This window comes from Esox lucius, chromosome 2 (assembly GCF_011004845.1).
Source record: "Esox lucius isolate fEsoLuc1 chromosome 2, fEsoLuc1.pri, whole genome shotgun sequence".
Taxonomy (NCBI): domain Eukaryota; kingdom Metazoa; phylum Chordata; class Actinopteri; order Esociformes; family Esocidae; genus Esox; species Esox lucius.
In genome coordinates, this window is record NC_047570.1 from 16,246,756 (window position 1) to 16,267,155 (window position 20,400).

The window sequence follows — 20,400 nt, forward strand, 5'->3', positions numbered from 1 at the left end:
TTCTTCCTGGATCCCAGTTTTCAAGGTCTGTTTGATCTCTCATTGCTATAACAAAGCCACAGCACCCGGAGTCCTAAATGAGCTTCTTACCAACTTAACCAGCTACAGCATCAAGCAGGGTAGTGAGAATATGTAAATAACCACATTATGCTTTCAAAAGAGAGAAGCACGTTAATAACCAGAATAAGCTAGAGGAAGGCATAGGGCTCAAATGCATAAAGAAAAAGACTAACTATAGCATTTGGCAGATTAAAAAACTTCACACGATAAACGTTGTACTTTCTTACCATTTCATCTGGTAATTATTGTTAAAGGTTATTTGTTATCTTCAGGCAACCAGAAAGGACTCATATTGTCTTGATCTTTATGTTTCAGACCGCATCATTAGCATGCTAATTGCGACCTGGTCCACAAAAAGATATTAAAAGAGGGAGGCATGCGGAGAAGCTTTGTCCTGTCGCGGCCCTGGGACTGCTCTCCGCTCACTCACAGCCTGATAAAAATAGGCTTTATCCACAGAATGATATCACGTCTTGAGACTCTGGCCTTCAACGAGGTGTCTACAGTGAGCTCTGCCAAATTAGAGCAGCATTGTGCTTGAGAGTGCAGCTGCTACCCTGCCTACCTCACACATCCAAGGCCAGTCCCCCAACCTGCTCTGTAATGCCATTATTCATCACAGGAGAGCTTCATAAGTCCCTCCACCACACACACACACACACACACACACATCTTCACCATGCTATATCTACAGTACAAATGTATTAAAGATACACTATTTAAAATAAATACTGATATATTTTGCATCCAGACAGAGCAAGAGTGTTTAGTCCCACATGGACCTGCTCAAGATATTGCTAGAAATGTTGTTTTCCAGACAGATATACAATTGTGAATGACTGCCACCACATACAGCAGCCCATGTAAGTGGATTTTACCCAGTCTTTTCTACAACGCACATAGTAAGCATTTTCTGTTTAATGTCAATGAGCCATAATCTGCCCACCAGCCACCACACTATATCAGCCCCCTAACTCACCCCCATAACAGATAAATACCAGAGGTCACTCTTCACATTCGGGAAGAAATCAAAATGATAATGAACCATTATTAAAAATGACATGTGGAAGTGAACATAGGCTACACGGAAACGTGCTGACCGGGAGGGGCTGAAAGGGGGAAGAGGAAGCCGAGGGAGGAGGGGAAGGGGAGGGTAGGTCGGAGGGGAACGGGAAGGAGGAGGGGAACGGGACGATGGGGCTCATGATAATCCACATGAAAGTACAGACTGGGGGGACAAAGGCCCTGTCCGCTACTGAGCCTGCTGCAGATGGGAACCAAAATACATTTACCAATTGCAATTTGGATAATGCTTTCAAATTAAGATGCTCAATGTTATTTGTAAACTCCACCGAAACATAGAAGAGGCACTCTGAGGTTGGGAGGACAGTCTAAATGAAGTCAGTGTAAATGAGATATAGTAGTTTGGGCAAATTATAAATGATAGCCCATGTTTTGAAAAAAAAAAAAGAAAAGCAGTTGAAAAAGACCAAAATACAGGAAATAATCAAATAAAGCATCTACTGGAGGCCTAATGAATGTGCACTGCAAATGTGCACTTCAGCAAACAATCAGGCGTGGGGGATTAGCTGAAATGTGTCCGACTATAGAACACCTCCATTCCAACATGGGCACGGTCAACCTTTTAACGGTGTGCTGTTAGGTGAAATCTGTCCAACCGACGGCCTCTTCAGAGCCCTCCACCGTTTAAAGCCATTCCCAGCAAACCTTTCCGCACAGCCATTACAGCGCTTTAGCTCCAGAGACCTGGCTGGGAGTATCACCGTGCCTTGAGAGAGGTTTATTCAGGCAGAGAGAGAGCACAGCCTGTCCACTGTTTGCTTAGAGATAGTGCTAGATTGCCAGCCCGGAGGAGAGGGTTTTCGAGCATACGGCCAACTCTGAAGTTCAACCAGCAGCTGAAGTGGTTTCAGTGTGGGGTTGAAACAGACCTAGTCCATGTCTCCCATTAGGGTGAACTGACTGGTCAGTAACACAGTTCTGACCTGCAGCTTCTGTGTTTCTACAGCACCTGTCCCTCCTCCCACAGGTCCCCTTTTCTGGCCTGGTCAGTGCCACCTTATACAACCTACCATTCCCGTACAATAGCCCTGACCACCCTGATCAACGGCTTCCCCTGGTCTGGCTACCCACTCGCCTCAGTCTTACACAGCCTGTCCTGACACACCAATGACCCCAGTAGCCACCACACAGACTCAGTCACACGGGATTCCCACTCCGTCCTGATGTCCTCGCCTGCCTCTGTGTGTCATTGACACACGGCTAAGCCCCAGAGCTGCCTCCTGGATCTTCACAACTACTGGAGGATGAATGAGACATCTATTATTTACATCAATCACTCAGCCAATCTAACCAACCAACTATACTGGAGGGACGACTTCCATCTCCATATAAAGTACTAGGCCAACAGATATCTGGATCATAACACTTGAAGATCTGCCAAGGTTTTATGAAAGTGAATACAATACATTGATTAGGACTGAAACCAAACAGATAATCCAATAAGCATAATCAAATAAGTAACACCCTAACAAGAAAATAGTTGATTAACTCAAATGAATAAAAGTGAATTATTGATGTGATGACACACAGATATTTCCCCCGTGGTACTCACTGGGTCAGGTCTTTAGTATGGAAACCACCCAGAGCTGTTTCCTACATGTATACAGTATACGGAGAGATTAGGCTGTGGGAATGCTGACGTCTGACTTTTATACATCCATAGGGGCAGAAAATCTGCTTGAGACTGCACTTGACCACCACACAGTCTTTCATTATGCTGCACACCACAATGCATTTCCAATTGCAGAGTGCTATAATTATATTACATGTTAATAATAGAGATTTCATTCACTAAAGAATTCCATTGCCTTATAACTCACACCATACCAAATTGCTCTGATGCATTATATAAGAAAGGGGGAAAAACAGCATTGTTCATCAGGTTTCATTTCATTAGGTATTCTATGAATTTCCAATTATGATAGAAGGGGGAGAGAAAGACAAAACTTTCAAGTCTTTCATCATTCTCTGAGATAGACCTCGACTGTTCATCTATTCCTCATATTCCTCTTGTATTCCTAAGAGAGTCAGAGAGATCTTTGTTAGAGAGGGTATTATAATGGAGAGAGGGACATGGGAGACAAGGAGCGGGTTCTAACACCTGGTACCATTCAGAGCATTCCATTAAGACAAAACTCAAACCAGAAATAACGAGAGTGTCTTCCTGTGTCCTCTGCTCTCTGCTCTGTGCACCTGGACAGAGAGCAGAGTAAGAGCCCTCCCCGGCCTCCCTCACGCCAACACATTTCTCATTCCACACTGCCTCTCCTTTAGCTCTCTAACGCCCCCCCGTTCCCCACCACCACCCCCTCCAGCCCTTCCTAGGATGAGGGAATTTCAATCCTTTTTCATTTCCTATGACAAAACAGTCCACTCCCGATTATTAATGCATTTCAAAGCAGACATCATAATTTTTTTAGACGGTTTTCTTTTAAACAATTTACTGAAACTCTTCATGGTGGTCCCATGGGTCCGGCCTCTCCTCTTCTCTCATGATGGTATTAGCATCTCCCACTGCCTGCTGGGTAAAGGTATTGCTATGCTCTCTCTCTCTGACCTCTCGATGGATGGAATTCAAATGGCCTTTCCATCTTTCTTTGCCTTGATTTGGCTGAAGAAAAGGCTGTGAGCGGCTACTGTCTGATAGAGATATTATATATAGCCTATTATAAACACCATTAAATAACAATGGGCTGTTCTATTATGCCTGAATAGTGAATAATTCCTGTTGATCTACTCCGGCCTACTCCATCCATCTTTAACACTGGATTTCATATTCAACCATTATGTTAAAGAATAAGCCAGACCACTCTATGTTTTATGCTCCAGATATGCCTATGCTCTGACAACTGATTGGTATAATGAAAGTGACTCAGTAATGCAGGGAGAGAGAGCCCAAACATCAAGGTCCATTACGTGGGTGTTGTGGGGGTGGAGGACTAACCAAAACAGGGGAGCCCCTGGACCCCATTCCCATGGCCTGCCCCTAACACTTCTCTGACCAGGCGTTGTTGTGAATAATCCACCATGACCCCCTCGGGTGGAATGACATCAACACATCAGACATCTGAGGGGTTATTACTGTTACTCACCAAGAACAAAGACAGGACGTTATCGATGAACAGCAGTCTATGTATTATTTAAAGAGGGTATACAGTCTGAATATGTACATTCATGCAGCCGGTTAACATATACAACTAAGAGGGTATGAGAATGGGATGGAATTGGTGCACAGTTATTGAGTGCAAGAGGGCATGTTTTCAGAGGGTGGCACTGAGTGTTGCATAACGCTGGTCATGGAATAACTGAAATAAGCATGATATCTTCTCACTCAGGTTTCCATTACTCAATACTAGGTCAGGGCTGAAGATCTGAATCTTCCAAAATGCAGAAAATCAAAAAGGGGCACTAATAGTTTTTCACAGCACTGTACATTGCATGTCCTCTGCTGCAGCAGTCAGTTAGCTGCTGGTCTGGGAAACAGAGGACTTCTGTAGGGCCAGGGCTTGATGAGCTCGTCCGGCTGAATGATATACAGCGGTGGCCACGGGCGAGAGCTGTCCATTAGTTACAGGGTCCCTGTAATGCTCTGGCTCCAGTACATTATTTTCAAATGCATCAGTCAGCGTGGTGCAGCACAGATAAATTCTAATGCCTCATATCTGTAATGCATACTCTCACCGCTGCTATATTACACTGCAGGTTAGGAGGGCGGGGGGGGTGTCATTTATTTTTCACTGCGGCCGGTATTCCTCCCATTAGCTTCAAACGTCAGATAAGTTATGGCCTTTAACGACGCCTTCAGCCGCCAGGGCACGCTGCATACAAGGAGGAGGACGGAGCGGCCAGTGGATGGAGGAGGACGAGGGAAGGAGAGGCCAGGGGATGGAGGAGGACGGAGGGAAGGAGCGGCCAGGGGATGGAGGAGGAGAACGGAGGGAAGGAGTGGCCAGGGGATGGAGGAGGAGGACTCAGGGAAGGAGTGGCCAGGGGATGGAGGGGTACGGAGTGAGGGAGTGGCCAGGGGATGGAGGACGATGGAGGGAGCAGGCAGGGGTTGGAGGAGGACAGAGGGAGCGGGCAGGGGATGGAGGAGGACAGAGGGAGCAGGCAGGGGATGGAGCAGGACAGAGGGAGTGGCTAGGGGATGAAGGAGGAGCAGGCCAAGGAGAACAGAGGACTGGCACACTGCAGGGCACTAATGACCCAGCATGGCACCCTGCTGACCAGGCTGAGGTCACAACAGAATACACACCCACAGCAGATCAATATTGGAACAACAGTTTCTCCCACACACTGTACACACACACCTTTCAAGGTGCCCTTTATTACACGTTCCACCTCAACAGAAAGAAAAGCAGCTGTAAAAACGAACAACAGACCAGCGTGTGAATATCTAAACAGGATGCCATCAAAGACAATGGCAGGTCCCAGAAAGAAAACATACTTCCACCTTAGGGGTTAGGTTTAGGATAAAACTTACAATTGGGTTTTGTTAAGGTTGGGGTATAAATTGTGGTGAGTATTAGGGTTAAGTCTGAGGAATATAGCCATAACATGTCTGTGTATAATCAGTATTTAATAAAAATGTTAATTGTACTATATGTTTACATGAGTGAGTGTGTGTGTTATAGTGTAAGTGTGTGTGAGAGGGTCTGTGAGTGTGTTTGTGTGTGTGTATGGGTAGAGTCTACTCTGTGTGCATACAGTCAATACTGAAGGGAAATCACTGCATTTCAAAACATTTTGTCATGAGGTTAATGGGACATGTTGCCGTTTAACAGCAACTGTCCAGCAATGTCTTAAGTATTGGCCATTGTGCTGTAAAATGGTATGTTCAGCTCATAAGTTTGCATACCCTGGCAGAAATTGTTAAATTTTGGCACTGATTTTGAAAATATGACTGATCAGTGTTATATTTAAGGATAGTGATCAAATGAAGCCACTTATTATCACATAATTGTTTGGCTCCTTTTTAAATCATAATGATAACAGAAATCACCCAAATGGCCCTGATCAAAAGTTTACATACACTTGAACGTTTGGCCTTGTTACAGACACACAAGGCGACACACACAGGTGAAAATGGCCATTTTAAATTGCAATTAGTGTCTTTGTATAAATAGTCAATGAGTTTGTTAGCTCTAATATGGATGCACTGAGCAGGATAGATACTGAGCCATGGGGAGCAGAAAAGACCTGCATAACAAGGTAATGGACATTTATAAAGATGGAAAAGGCTATGACTTGCAAATGCCAGTCAGTACTGTTCAAACACTTATTAAAAAGTGAAAAATTCAGGGATCTCTTGATACCAACCCAAGGTCAAGTAGACCAAGAAAGATTTCCGCCAAAACTGCCGGAAGAATTGTTCAAGATACAAAGAAAAACCCACAGGTAACCGCAGGGGAAATACAGGCTGCTCTGGAAAAAGACGGTGTGGTTGTTTCAAGGAGCACAATATGACAATACTTTAACCATAAAAATTTGGAGAGGGGTCAACAAGGCCTATAGTGAACAGAATACCATCCCCACTGTGATGCATGATGGTGGCTCACTGATGTTTTGGGGGTGTGTGAGCTCAAAATGTATGGCAAGATGAATGCAGCATGTATCAGAAAATACTGGCAGACAATTAGCCTTCTTCTGCACGACAGCTGTGCATGGAGCACCCTTGGATTTTGACCCTCCAGTGGTTACAGCAGAAAAAGGTCAAGGTTCTGGAGTGGCCATCACAGTCTCCTGACCTTGATTTGATGGAGACACTCAGGGGAGATCTCAAACGTGCAGTTCATGCAAGACGACCAAAGACTTGGCCATTTTGCCAAGACGAATGTGCAGCTATACCACCTGTAAGAATTTGGGGCCTCATAGACAACTATTACAAAAGACTGAATGCTGTTATTGATGCTAAAGGGGGATATACACAGTATTAAGAACTAAGGGTATGCAGACTTTTGAACAGGGATCAGTTAACTTTTTATTTTGTTGCCATGTTTTGTTTTATGATTGTGCCATTCTGTTATGACCTACAGCTGAATTTGAATCCCATAAGAAATAAAAGAAATGTGTTTTTCCTGCTTACTCATGTTTTCTTTACAAATGGTACATATATTACCAATTCTCCAAGGGTATGCAAACTTTTGAGCACAACTTTATGTACGTATGCTTTTTCCTCCCCATCCTGAAGTTGCACAACAAGCTTAGTTGCGACTTCTCTTCCTCTAAGAAATACACAACTAGTCATTCATCTTCTTTCCCCAAAACTGCACATCCAAAGAGGGAAGTCAGTCAGATCATCAACTATGAGAACATGCTCATTCGACTGTCGATCTCAGATTTTGCGGGCGCCAAACCCGCCTGAGTGAGTCGCTAGAGTGGGATGAGTCAGAGAAATCCCATCTGACTATTCCACCCCTCCTAAACACTGCCAAGATTACATAAAACAGGTCAATTATAAAAACAGGTCAAATCCTGTTCCAACATTTTTAAAATAGCAGACCGCAAAGAATGAGCATTTGACACTAGCGCTGCCTTAACACCAGTCAAAAATAGAGCCCAGCATGTGAGGCTGTAGTGAGAGGCTCTATGAATCCAAAAGGTTTCTGCAGCTCCAGTAAAGCCCTGTTAAAAGAGGAGCCAGTGAACAGGAGCCCGCCCATGGGAGGCAACCCTGTGTGGCTCCCATTCACACTGCTCTTTGAAGCCGTGCACAAGGACTTGGCCCGTCTCAACCACTCAGAGATTTCTACCTTTGCCAATCAAATGTCAAGGCTGGCTGTAGTGCAGCCCCGGCGACCTTTTAAACAGCTCAGGGATGACTTTCTGCGTTGTACGGTGCAGTGAGTTGTGGGGAGAGGGGGCGTCGGCCTGCTGGGCTGAAGTGGGCTGGTGGTTCAACAACCTGACAGATAGAATCAGAGTGGAGAGCTCCCACGTACTGCAGCGCTCTGCTCTCTGGCAGACAACCGCAGTTACACTGACAAGAATGCGTGTGTATGTGTGTGTGTGTGTGTGTATTAATTTACTGTTACTGTATCTCTGAGCTCTCTCTGCGCATTCTGCAGGCCTACTAGCGTGTGTACGCTTTGGTACGTTTGATATACGGTTGTAGAATCTCACAACACAGACAGACGCCACCCCATTGTTTAACAGCCAGTAAAAGACTGATGGAATAGTGCTCAGACCCAGTTCAATTAACTGAGCTCATTCCATTTGTCTCTGATTGGCGGGTGTAGTAAAAAAAAAGATTCCTCAGAATCCAGGCTTCTCTCTTATTTTCCATCAGGGTTAAAGCAACAAATCCCTCAGCATGCATCTTAGTGTCAATTATTGACAAGTGACTAATTAGCCCTGCACTTTTAAGCCCTTCCCTTAGTTGGGTTGGGAGAGTTTTTAAGTATGCACAATCAATAGGCTTTCTAATGCCATACCATCATCTGCAGCCCTGCGTCTAAACTCAGAGCCCAATCTATCTATCATATGGTAATTAAGACTCTTACCCAAATTACCAGGACCATTTTGCACATTCTAGAACAAACACAATCACGGTCTGATCACTAAACTTCACGCAAGGATCATTAATATTTATATTTCTCAGCCTTGTCCATTAGAACACAACAGGCTCATGAATCATCTGACTCAAGTCTATTCAATAAGTCCAACAAAGATAGCGTTCGGCTGGCTCGGAACGTTCTCAGAACATTACAGCGGCGTATCATTAAGAGGCTGGCGGAGACCCGGTTATGACGTGGCCACGGGGCTCGTGGGCCCTTTCCAGACCAGGTGAAGTGGTCTAACCCTAACCACTCTCCACACCGTCCCCTCTGTTTGCCCACCAGCCCGCAGGGTAAATGAGAGAACACAGCCATTCTGGGCGCAAACGTCGTGTTAACTCACCGCTCGTCACATCATGTGCCAAACTCTGTTTACCACACCAAAACACATCAGGCCTTCAACGCCAATGAATTATGGAGGCAGTACAAGACCATCTTAATTACCCCCTCCCCACCCCATGTGAATAATTAAACTCTCGGCGTATACAACTTTAGTAGGGGTTGCATGCAATAGTTGCCATAACTACTTAACACAGCGCCGGGGTGCCCCAGGGTTGGTGTGTGTTTCAGTGTGTGTGTGTACATTGTCTGCTCAGCCAGGTGGTGCATGCTAAATGCAACCGGTCAGGGGTACACACACGGCTGTTGAGTGGATGTGTTCGCCCCCTGGCACTTTTTGTCTCCGGTTCGCCAGGCGTGAGAGTGTGTGTGTGTGTGTGTGTGTGTGTGTGGGGGGGGCTAGGATGCATACAGTGCTCCAAGTGGGGTTCCATTCAGTCAAGTAGAAGGCACACACACACACACAGCACGCATGCACACAGCATGAGAGTAACATGGAGAATTTAGCTGGAAATATGACTGACATTTCTTTGGTCAATCTCACTGCATAACATGAACTCATGGTCCACCTTCAGTAGGAGTCAGTAGTCTGCCAATTCTATGAGGAATGACTGGTTCCTCTGATGTCGGTTCAGTGAGTGGGGCTGCAGGACACTCACATTAGCCTGGGCCTCTTTCAGCTGCTGCAGTACAGCATCCTGGGTAGGCAGTTGAGTCTGCATATACTGGCACCGGTCTGTCTGTTCTCCACTGTGGACAGAAATACATTAGATATTACCCTTTGGAAGCATCATAACATGACAACATAAATACTCAGTTGGTATAGAACATTTATCTCATAGATACAGTAGGTGGGACTATCCCACAACCCAGTAACGGCTAAGTACACCTTACTCAATGACACAACCCAGTTACAGTTAAGTACACCTTACTCAATGACACAACCCAGTTACAGTTAAGTACACCTTACTCAATGACACAACCCAGTTACAGTTAAGTACACCTTACTCAATGACACAAACCAGTTACAGTTAAGTACACCTTACTCAATGACACAACCCAGTTACAGCTATGTACACCTTACTCAATAATACAACCCAGTTACAGTTAAGTACACCTTACTCAATAATACAACCCAGTTACAGTTAAGTACACCTTACTCAATGATACAACCCAGTTACAGTTAAGTACTCCTTACTCAATGACACAACTCAGTTATGGCTAAATACACCTTACTCAATGACACAACCCAGTTACAGTTAAGTACTCCTTACTCAATGACACAACCCAGTTACGGCTAAATACACCTTACTCAATGACACAACCCAGTTATGGCTAAGTAAACCTCACTCAATGATACAACCCAGTTACATCTAAGTACATCTTACTAAATGACACAACTCAGTAACATCAAAGTACACCATCAGCAAAGTCAATGTCAAAAAGACTATTAAAAAATCTCCAGTATAACTCAATACACAGCTTTGAGGAGAACTGTTGTATTTCAAACAGCTTGATAATCATGTTGTGTGTCACAACTGTACATTATGACACATTTGCAGAATGAGTGAGCCTAGTATGACTTGGTTTTAGCATCAAATACAGGCAGCTAAGGAAGTCAAAGATCTGTTGAGCAGACAAAAACTAAACAACAGGCAGACTGAAGTATTTTAATTCCCATTGCACAATCTTTGTTATGGGCCACTACAGGAAGAGACTGGATATGCACAGTGAACTTGGGTCCACTCTGGATTACCATTCAACCTGTCAGCCAAAAACCGAGAGGAGTCATTTGACTGGACGAGAGCAATGCCACAGTGCCCTTATCAAGTACACTGACTAAGAGTGTCTGACTGAGGGCTTCAAATGAGAAATGGAACTCCCAAAGGCCTGGGATCCTATCAGCATATCAAACCCTGTATAAAGAATCCGGCATGGTTGAAAGAATGATGGCCGGCTATTGTTGTTTTAGACTCAGCATTTATAAACAAATACAAAGTCAGTTGACGGCAGATGAGGAAGGGGGAAAGAAAGAGTGAAAGTAAAAGAGCAAGTGGGGGGAAGGAGAGTAGAGAGACACAGAGACAGAGACAGAGAGCACATCAGTGCACCAAGTCAGGAATAAGACACATGAAGAGTGGACCGGCCTTAAAGTGGGTAAACAAATCAATCCTGTGTGATAAGTGTGTGTTTCATCAGGGTTGGACCAAGCCAGACTCAAGCGTCACCAGCCAGATCCTCACGCACATGGCTGCTGTTCCACAGGCCACTGAATGTCGCTGCGCTTACAATAATACTGCAACATTTTGAGGTCTAGCCTGGGTTATTTCACCTCATCTTGACCAGACTCTGACAAACCTGCACACCGCTCTTATGTCTCAGTGAGTTTGCGTATGTTAGCTTAGCACAATTGCTGTAACTCTGCCGGTACTTTGGACAGCTCCTATAAAATGAACAAACCACTCCAAAATTGTCTGGGAGGTCTTCCATAATCTCAAAGTGCTATACACAGCGTCAACTGTTAATCATACAAAATGTGATTATATCCACACCCAAGTGTTTTCTCCTTTGTCAAAAATGTGTACACAAATGATTAAGTTGTAGCATAGTGAATACTATATGTAGCATAGTGAGACTATGAATGACCAAGCACACTGTTTTTAAGTACCTAGAAGGTCTATTTCCTTGCTTTTGGCAGAACTGGTAAGAAAAAGCTTCAAATATCTAATAATGCACATTGAAACATATAAATGATACCCATAGTCAGACAAACTCATGGGTAAGCAGATACATATCTTAAAACCTCCCTTTAATCGGTAGAGTGACTGGTTCTTAGCCTGCAATTAAAGGAACAATACATCTGGTAAGGTACTGTAGGTTAGGACAACTGAAACCTAATCTCAGATGTACTGACTACATACACGTGAACACGAGATTATTATCATTAGTTCCAGTTACACAATGGTTATTTAGACCAATAACAATATTGCAGTTGTTAGCATATTTTGCAATTCTGATGGGGAGGTTTGGCCCATAGTCTTGAACATAACATTCTAGAAAGAAAATGTGGGGCAATTTGTTCCAGTTCTAATCCTGGTTCCATCTCTTAACATGTCTGGACCCAGAACTTAATCGAGCATCTGACCAATTAAGCAAGAATAGATCTTAATGATTCCATCATGATACACACGCAAAGGCTGCTCCATTCCAGATCAAAGATACAGGAAATGAGAGTGGTAGTTGTTTACTGGGAATGGAGGAAGGTAAATTATATCATTAGCAAGGGAGAGGGCAGCCTTGCTGCTTTTGTGCCATGTGCTTTTACATGGACTGCCTCCATTATTCATGGATGGGCCTATTTGTGTCTGTGTGATTTCAGGTGCTGTTACTCAGCGTGCTAAAACCTTCACACCGCTAGACCAAGATTGCCACTTTTATGTGAACATCTTGTGTTGAAATAACCGCTTGCCATCCGATATGTACCTCAGGGTCAAAGGGCGCAGTGAATGTGAAGGGGCCTTTCAATAGGCCAGCAATCTAGTCGCACTTCCCATTCACATACTCCTCCATTAAAAGACTCAGACTGGAGTGTCGCTTTGCTGAGCACCTACATTTCCTTCAATCACTCAGTGCCTGACTCCATGCACAATCCCTCAGTGCCTGACTCCATGCACAATCCCTCAGGGCCTGACTCCATGCACAATCACTCAGGGCTTGACTCCATGCACAATCCCTCAGGGCCTGACTCCATGCACAATCCCTCAGGGCCTGACTCCATGCACAATCCCTCAGGGCCTGACTCCATGCACAATCCCTCAGGGCCTGACTCCATGCACAATCCCTCAGGGCCTGACTCCATGCACAATCCCTCAGGGCCTGACTCCATGCACAATCCCTCAGGGCCTGACTCCATGCACAATCCCTCAGGGCCTGACTCCATGCACAATCACTCAGTGCCTGACTCCATGCACAATCACTCAGTGCCTGACACCATGCACAATCACTCAGTGCCTGACTCCATGCACAATCACTCAGTGCCTGACACCATGCACAATCACTCAGTGCCTGACTCCATGCACAATCACTCAGTGCCTGACTCCATGCACAATCACTCAGTGCCTGACTCCATGCACAATCCCTCAGGGCCTGAATGTACAGAAATGCAATTTCCATAGATGGAAAAGGTTGGTTCACCTCTACCTTCATCACATAAATTCGAATCAGGTGCACCGAAACAGGTTAAAATGATTAGAAAATCATTAGAAAGTACCGGTAACCTGGGAGAGTCCAAGCTTCAATAAAGATTAGCAAGTTGGTGTGGGTTGTTCATAGGCTCATGGGTGTGTGATAACACATTATGCCAAAAGTAAAAGACTTATCCGAGGCCCTCAGAAGACTATTGATGTCCATGAATCTGGGAGTGGTTACAAAACCATTTCCAAGCAACTTGCCATCACTGAGTCAACAACAAATTCCATTTTGTACAGTATCAGATCATCCTTGAGGAGAATGTAAGACCATCAGTCAAAAAGCTGAATCTGAAGCGAACAAGGATCTTGAAACAGGAGTCAGGACAATGATCCAAAACATGTACGCAAAGACACAATAAAATGGCTGAAAAATAAATAATGGAGGGTTATCGCATAGCTGAGGCAAAGCCCAGACCTCAGTCCTATCCAAATCCTGTGGGGGGACTTGAAGTGGACTGTGCATGCAAGAAAACCCTCAAACAGTTGAAGCAGTACTGAAAAGAAGAGTGGGAAAAAATTATTCTTATTCAAAGAGACTGATAGACAGTTAGAAGAAACAGCAACATATTTCACTCCTCATGTGATTAATGAAGTTCAAAAGTATTTCGTATTTGTTTAAAATATATGTTTTGCATTTTCTACACTGATAGAAAGGTGTCTAGAGCGCACCGTGACCCAGCCGGTCTGATGTCCATGCAGGCATCACTAAGCCACACCCCGCTGCCTGATGCTGGACCCCCAGGCATGGTCGGGATGTACTGACAAACCTGTATGACAAGGTTTGGTCAAAATGTGTACTATGGTTAAAATATGTGAAGAAATTTTTTTTTTTTTATTAATGTTGAGGCATCTTGCAGTCGTTTAAACATTACAACTTTTTAACGTCACATCCCTAGCATTCAAAGACCTCCTTCGTCGCCTGCACCAATACTATGATGTTTCTCTGAATAACCTTAGGAGAGGCTGAAATCCCAGAAGATATTATTTTTTTTTGTTCAATCATAGTTAATCCTAATCCTAACCGGGATCCCCACATAGTTTCAGTAAATGAAAACGTGTTCTCAGTCAAAATGCCTGGTAAATTCCTCCATAGCACTGCTAAAACAGCAACAAAATATAGTCACCCCTCTTAACTAGCTGCCACAAGGAGAGACCAGATTATTTCTAATGCCTCAACAGGAATGGTCACGATTCAGATGTGAGTGCAACCAGAATGTCATAAGATCTTTTTTTAAAGTTTTAACAACAATGGATTCCCCTTCTGGTTGAAGCCCCCACTTTAAGCCGTGACTGCATTGAAATGAGTGACTGTTTCCACCTTGGAGAGGCGTATGACCCATTACCTAATAGATATACAGTATTTTGCTCACAGAGATGCAACATTTATCACCCATCTTAACAACAAACACCCACCTCTCATGAACACTGTAGCCTCAACACAGTAGCCTCAACACTGACTTGCAGCCCTGACAAATGATTGTCTTAGCTGCACATAACTAGAGGCCATTTTCAACAGGGTAGAAAAAAACGGAAGCTCAGAGATAAAATTCTGATTGACTGAGGGGATCGAATAGCATGGAATCTATACCGACGAGAGATCAAATTAGCTCAACAAATGAACTGATGGCATAACACTCTATTGCACCCATCCAAAATGCTCAATAGCTCTACTCATCTTACGAGGAACTATATTCATATATTCATTAGTGTTCATTTAAACTGCTGCTACGACAGTAGTGCAGACTCTAAGCCCCGTTAACCAAACACTAAATACCTCCTGCTTAGTGAACAACACAGAGATGTATTATGACTGACACTTGAGAATGACATAAGTATGTCTTCCTTAAAGGCCCAGTGCAGTCAAACGTTTTCTGCACAACATTTTGGAAATTATTTGTAATACATATTATGTATCTCCTAACAAAGATTTCAATGGGCTTAAATCGGTACGCTACCCATACATCTTAATGGAGCATTGACCAGTTATCAGCACTGGCATGAAACTGTGCCTTAGTGATGAGAAAACACTTATTCAAATATCCCTTTGGCCTAATATAAAGACATTAGACCTATGTTAAGACCATATAACACATATAATACACATCTTAGCCATCTACTATAGACTAATCCGTTCCATAATATAATAGGCTATACAATTTCCTATTCACTAGTCCTATTGAACATTGCACAGCCTTCTTTATTAAGGGATGAAACAAGATGTTATATATTCTGGAGAATGTCAAACCAAACCAAACCATTCCCTAAGGTATTACATGGGAGAAAAACTTTGCAAGACCACACCCTTCTCCTTGTTTCAATTAAAGCTATGCAATTATTACAGAGAACTTATTACTATCTAGGCACAGCCCATTGATGCATTTAAAGTGAGCACATATGTAGTTGCTCTCAAAAGTATTTATTTTGGATTTAAATACATTTAAATTTCAGATTGAAATGCAATAGAATGGTGAAAAGTCCAAGAGGGATTTCAAAGCCACTGTACACATGGCTCCCATTAGGCCCCTTGAATTAGGTCCTTCACTCAGACCACTCCCAGACATATCAGAAAAATTCAATGTAACACTATTATAGAAGGTACTTTGTTACCAAATAAATGTATGATAATGAGATATCAACAAATGGCTGCATTATGTGTCAAGTGCACTTGCATTACATGGCAATGCACAGAACATGTTGATATCTTAATTACAATGACAAAAAAGCCATAACGGTAAATATTGCTTTGTCATTTATTTTCACACCTCTTTGTTACAACACCTCTTAAATACTAGTAATAACAGCATAAAAAACTAAATGTACTGACATCACTGATATTGTCATTATTCATTAAATGTAATATACGTGGTAGTCTAAATGCAGGACATTTTGAGCCAGAACATGACATGCTCCATCACAATACTGTTAGGATACAATGATATTATTGAATTCATTGATTGGGACATCAGGAAGAACCCCAAAACCTAGCCAGAGTAAACATATGCTATTATAGTTTAACAACTGTATCCAGTGTAAAACCTAAGCAAAAATCAATCAGACATTCATTTGTATCTCTTTGGTCTAATAGGTTGTAATTCATATCAATGTGCTTGTGAAATCGTTAAGACACCTGGCGATCAAGACCTCCAAACACACAGTTGTGTAAAGCAAAGCTATTTCCTATTAAAAGTTCCTTTCTATACGAGGCATCCTTTTGAGGTTCCAATGCCATGTCTTTGTGCTTCCCTCTCTCTCCCATGACCCTTTAAATCCTTTTTTTCTTTTTAATTTCAGAGAGTGTATATACAAGTGGCAATGGCAGGCCACTCCGATCTCCAGTACAGTGCTGCAATAGAACTTCGAACCAAACTTAAATAAGACTTTAAATTGCTTTTCTTTACAGAGAATGAAATGAAATTCTATTCCTGTTTGATGAGAGCACAAGACGTGTGGAGGTATTTTTGGGGCTTTAAATCTACTTTCTCATTCTCGAAGAATGCCAGAATAGCTTCTCACTTCATTTTAACACATGAAAACAAGTTGAAAGTAAAGTGTCAAACAAAAGAGCAAAGTCATTTAAATGACACGAGGGACATTATATTTTAAAATCAGATAAAAATGCAGGGAATTTACATTTCCGCCTTTCAGAAAATAAGACGGACAATATATTTAAAAACACAAACCTGGTTATATACTACTGTAATACTGAACACTGAAGATATGGTAAATGACCAATTCATTAATCTGAGTATTGTTTCTAGCAATTTAACTACATCCAGCCTTGTCATGTAATGAGGAAAAAACACTGCAAATGTCATTTGTTATACATTACACTTGATGACCTGAAGCTGATATTCAGAACGTGTGTTGGTGTGAAGATTCGACATTTCACTGAGAAACACAATATCTCGCATGTGAATAATGAAAGTCTGTGCAGCATAATTAAGCAGGCAGTTAAAAAAACATTTCTCATATAATTGCAATTGTGAAGAAAAAAAATACACAGGAAATATTTCCATTTACACAGCGTCAATATACAACGCAAACCAATCTTAATCGGAAAACATTATTAAGAGCTGCAATTAAACGGCTACTGATAACGATCGCAGCGCTCTAATTACGAGCCTCTTATGCAGGATCCGCAGCCTGGTACAGTGTAGCCTAGCAAGAGACTGTCCAAGCCTGAGCCACGGGCAGAGAAGCAAAGCCTGTATTCCCATGGAGTCTTCTGTCCTTCCCACCCTGAGTCCTGATCCCTGCAATAGAGAATCCTGCACTGCCTGGAGTCAAGGTGACGCACACTATGAGCGTGTCTGATTGAGCTGTATACCAGAGAGCCATCCCACACACACACACACACAAACACCCACTGCGGTGCCCACACCGTCTCAGAACTTGACAATGCCATCGCAGCCACCCAGAGACCGGGTAGGAGAGGGAGCCGATGCCCCTGTGTTCCGTTGGAGGGGGGCTCCCTGGTTGTGTGTGTGATGGGGCGGTCCTGTCCTGGCACACAGACAGCCTCCTCAGCCACCGTCCATCCATCCGTGTGTGAGGCGCAAAAGGCACGAAGAAAGGAAAGCCAAAAAGTCCCCAGCCAGATCCAGAGGAGAAATAAAGTAATAGTAAAAACAAATAGGTCTGTATTTTTTGGCCCTGGGGGGGATGTCTTTCCAAAACATTAAGGTGATCCAAAGTTTGCCTCTGTGCCAGCGTCCTTCTACACTGTACTAGAGTAACGGGGGCGTTTTTCTCCAGCGCTAGTCGTCTGTGGCTTTCTGCCTCTGCAACAATGTGGTATTGTCACTTCAGACGTAGATCAGACGCCACAGATCAAGTATGCAAAGCAGGCCAGGGATTACAATAAGCCGAGTGAGGAAGCACTTTGACAGAACCCTATGGAGAGAACAGCTAAATAATACCAATAAGAGTCGCGGTTCCGAACAGACAGAATGATTGGTGCCTGTTTTTTGTTGTTGTTGTAGTGTTTGTAGCAGCGCTGAGGTGAGCAGGACATGGCTGGGCTGTGGCATCTCTGGGTTCTGGAGGACGTTAAGGGGAGCCCACATACACGCCTACTGACGCAGCCTTTAGCGCTGTCTCCTCTGCCTCCCGCCGGGCTCTGTGCTGCCTTCATCAGACTGACTCCTGAGGAGGATAAGCCACCAGCTCTTGAGACGGTCAGACATCCAAAGCACAAAAGCGGGCATCACAGAAAAGCGAGAAGAATCAGGACCATATTATCTTGCACAAAAAAAAAAAAACAAGCACAGGGCCTCCCCTTTCACCCAGCTCCATATTGGTTTAGTGTCTCTAATTGTATTCGCTTTGCGGTTGTTTTAGAAAATTAGCTTCTGCTACTGTTCTTTTGTAAAGGGTGCTAATGTGCCCCTCTCCCCTTTCTTCCATTGGCGAAGCCCTCCCCTCTCTTAGCCTGCGTCCTTATCCACCATCAGTCTGCCAGACAAGTTTTTCCCACACAGCCATGGTACACACCAAGCCCTTTGTAAGAATGCAGTGTGTGCTTGTTTTGTATGGGTACTGAGTGAGTGAGACTGTCTGTGCCAGCCTGGAGAGGGAGCAGAAATAAAAATCTCCTCTTTGTAAGTTATGGGAGACAGACACAGGCACTAATAAATTATACGCTTCATTTGCATATTCCTGGCATAAGACATTATGCAAATAGGAGCCAATTTACATAATGGATTCCTCATGTTGCCTCAGTTGCATCATGCTCCTTTTTATTTAATAAAGAAAAAACAAAAGGGTGTGAAAGAGGAGAGAATTGCGTGTGTGAAACCCCGTGGAGCAGTGTGTGCCAGCGCCCGGTTTCACCACCGCGGCCAGAACAGGGAAATCGCACGGGGAAAAGTCAGCACTAAGACCATCAGCCATTTAAGAGCTCACAAGCTGATCCATACGGAGTCCAAAGACAGAGAAGATAAAACAAGATGAGACTAGTGGGAGCCAACTCTGTGCTGAGGCGTCTGGGCACAGCCTGGGTTTATGTGGAGAGAGTTGTCTTAATGAGTCTGTTCTACCTTGGCTGTTAATGCGAGACGCAGCCTGGCTAATTAACAACAGTAGGCAGACCGATGTCAGAGCGGAGAGGAGAGGGGAATGTTATTAAATAATTAAAACGCGCTCTGTCTCTTGCTTTTAACCTCATCAGCTTTGTTCCAAACGACCGGAAAACGAAACAGACAAAGCGGTGTGGCCATGATAATTACTTAATCAAATATGACAGACTTAGCTAATTTGAGCTAATTCTCAGCGAGTTACCCCGAATCCGCTAATGGCAACGAAGAAGCCATAATTGTTACACGGTACATAAGGCACCCAATTAAAACAACATCCAAAAACAGGGCAATTTATGTACGGCGCTGATTCCTCAGTCATCTAATCCTCTGTTTGTCCTCAAACAGGGAAACTAAACAGATGGTCAGAGAAAAGAGTAAAAGGGTAAAATAAGATAGGCATAGGAGAGTTTGCGGGCGTTGGTCTGAAAGTGTGTTTAGTTTAGAGATGGGAAGGGAAAGCGAGAAGGGGGGGGGGGGTGAAAAAGGGAGGAGAAGGGTAGATGTAAAACGGGGAGGGAGGTGGTTGCAGGAGGACTTTGATTATTTATAACAAAATGCCACTGCAACATCCTGCGGTGGGATCAGACAGCAAAACGTCAACTGTGATCAGCTATAGTCCAATAAGCAGCCTGAGATCCTTCCCACTGTACAGTGGGCTAGAGGCATTGCTCACTCAGGTCCATAACACTACACTACACCAAAGCTGCTGGCTGTCTTTCTACTCTCATACCAGCGCAAGCCAAGGTGGAGGCTAGCTAGGGCAAGGCAGAGGTACAGCTGGTGCCAGGCAAAAGGGGGTGCAGACATGGGGGCGCGACACAGCTAGCCAGTCTATGGGAGATGTTAAGAGCAATTCATCAGCTTTTAGAATCAATTAACCCGTATGTTAATTAATGTCAAGCCAATAGAACAAAAAGGGGGTTTTGAGAGGGAGTGGGTGGGGGGGCGAGGACGGGAGGAGAAGTGAGGGAGAGAAACGAGCGGGGGTGGGCGAGCGAGAGAAACAAGCAGAGAATGCGGACGATGGCAGAGAGA

General features: G+C 43.8%; 1 protein-coding gene across 2 annotated transcripts in view; it reads right to left on the reverse strand.

Annotated features, from left to right (window-relative positions):
* Nucleotides 1-20,400, reverse strand: part of LOC105029753 (golgin subfamily A member 4) — a 185,073-nt gene that overhangs the window by 121,928 nt on the left and 42,745 nt on the right. For both annotated transcript variants that reach the window (XM_010903259.3, XM_034296646.1), the window contains exon 5: nucleotides 9,698-9,788. In XM_010903259.3, coding sequence (XP_010901561.3) covers nucleotides 9,698-9,788 — 91 coding nt within the window. The remainder of the gene's footprint in view (nucleotides 1-9,697; nucleotides 9,789-20,400) is intronic.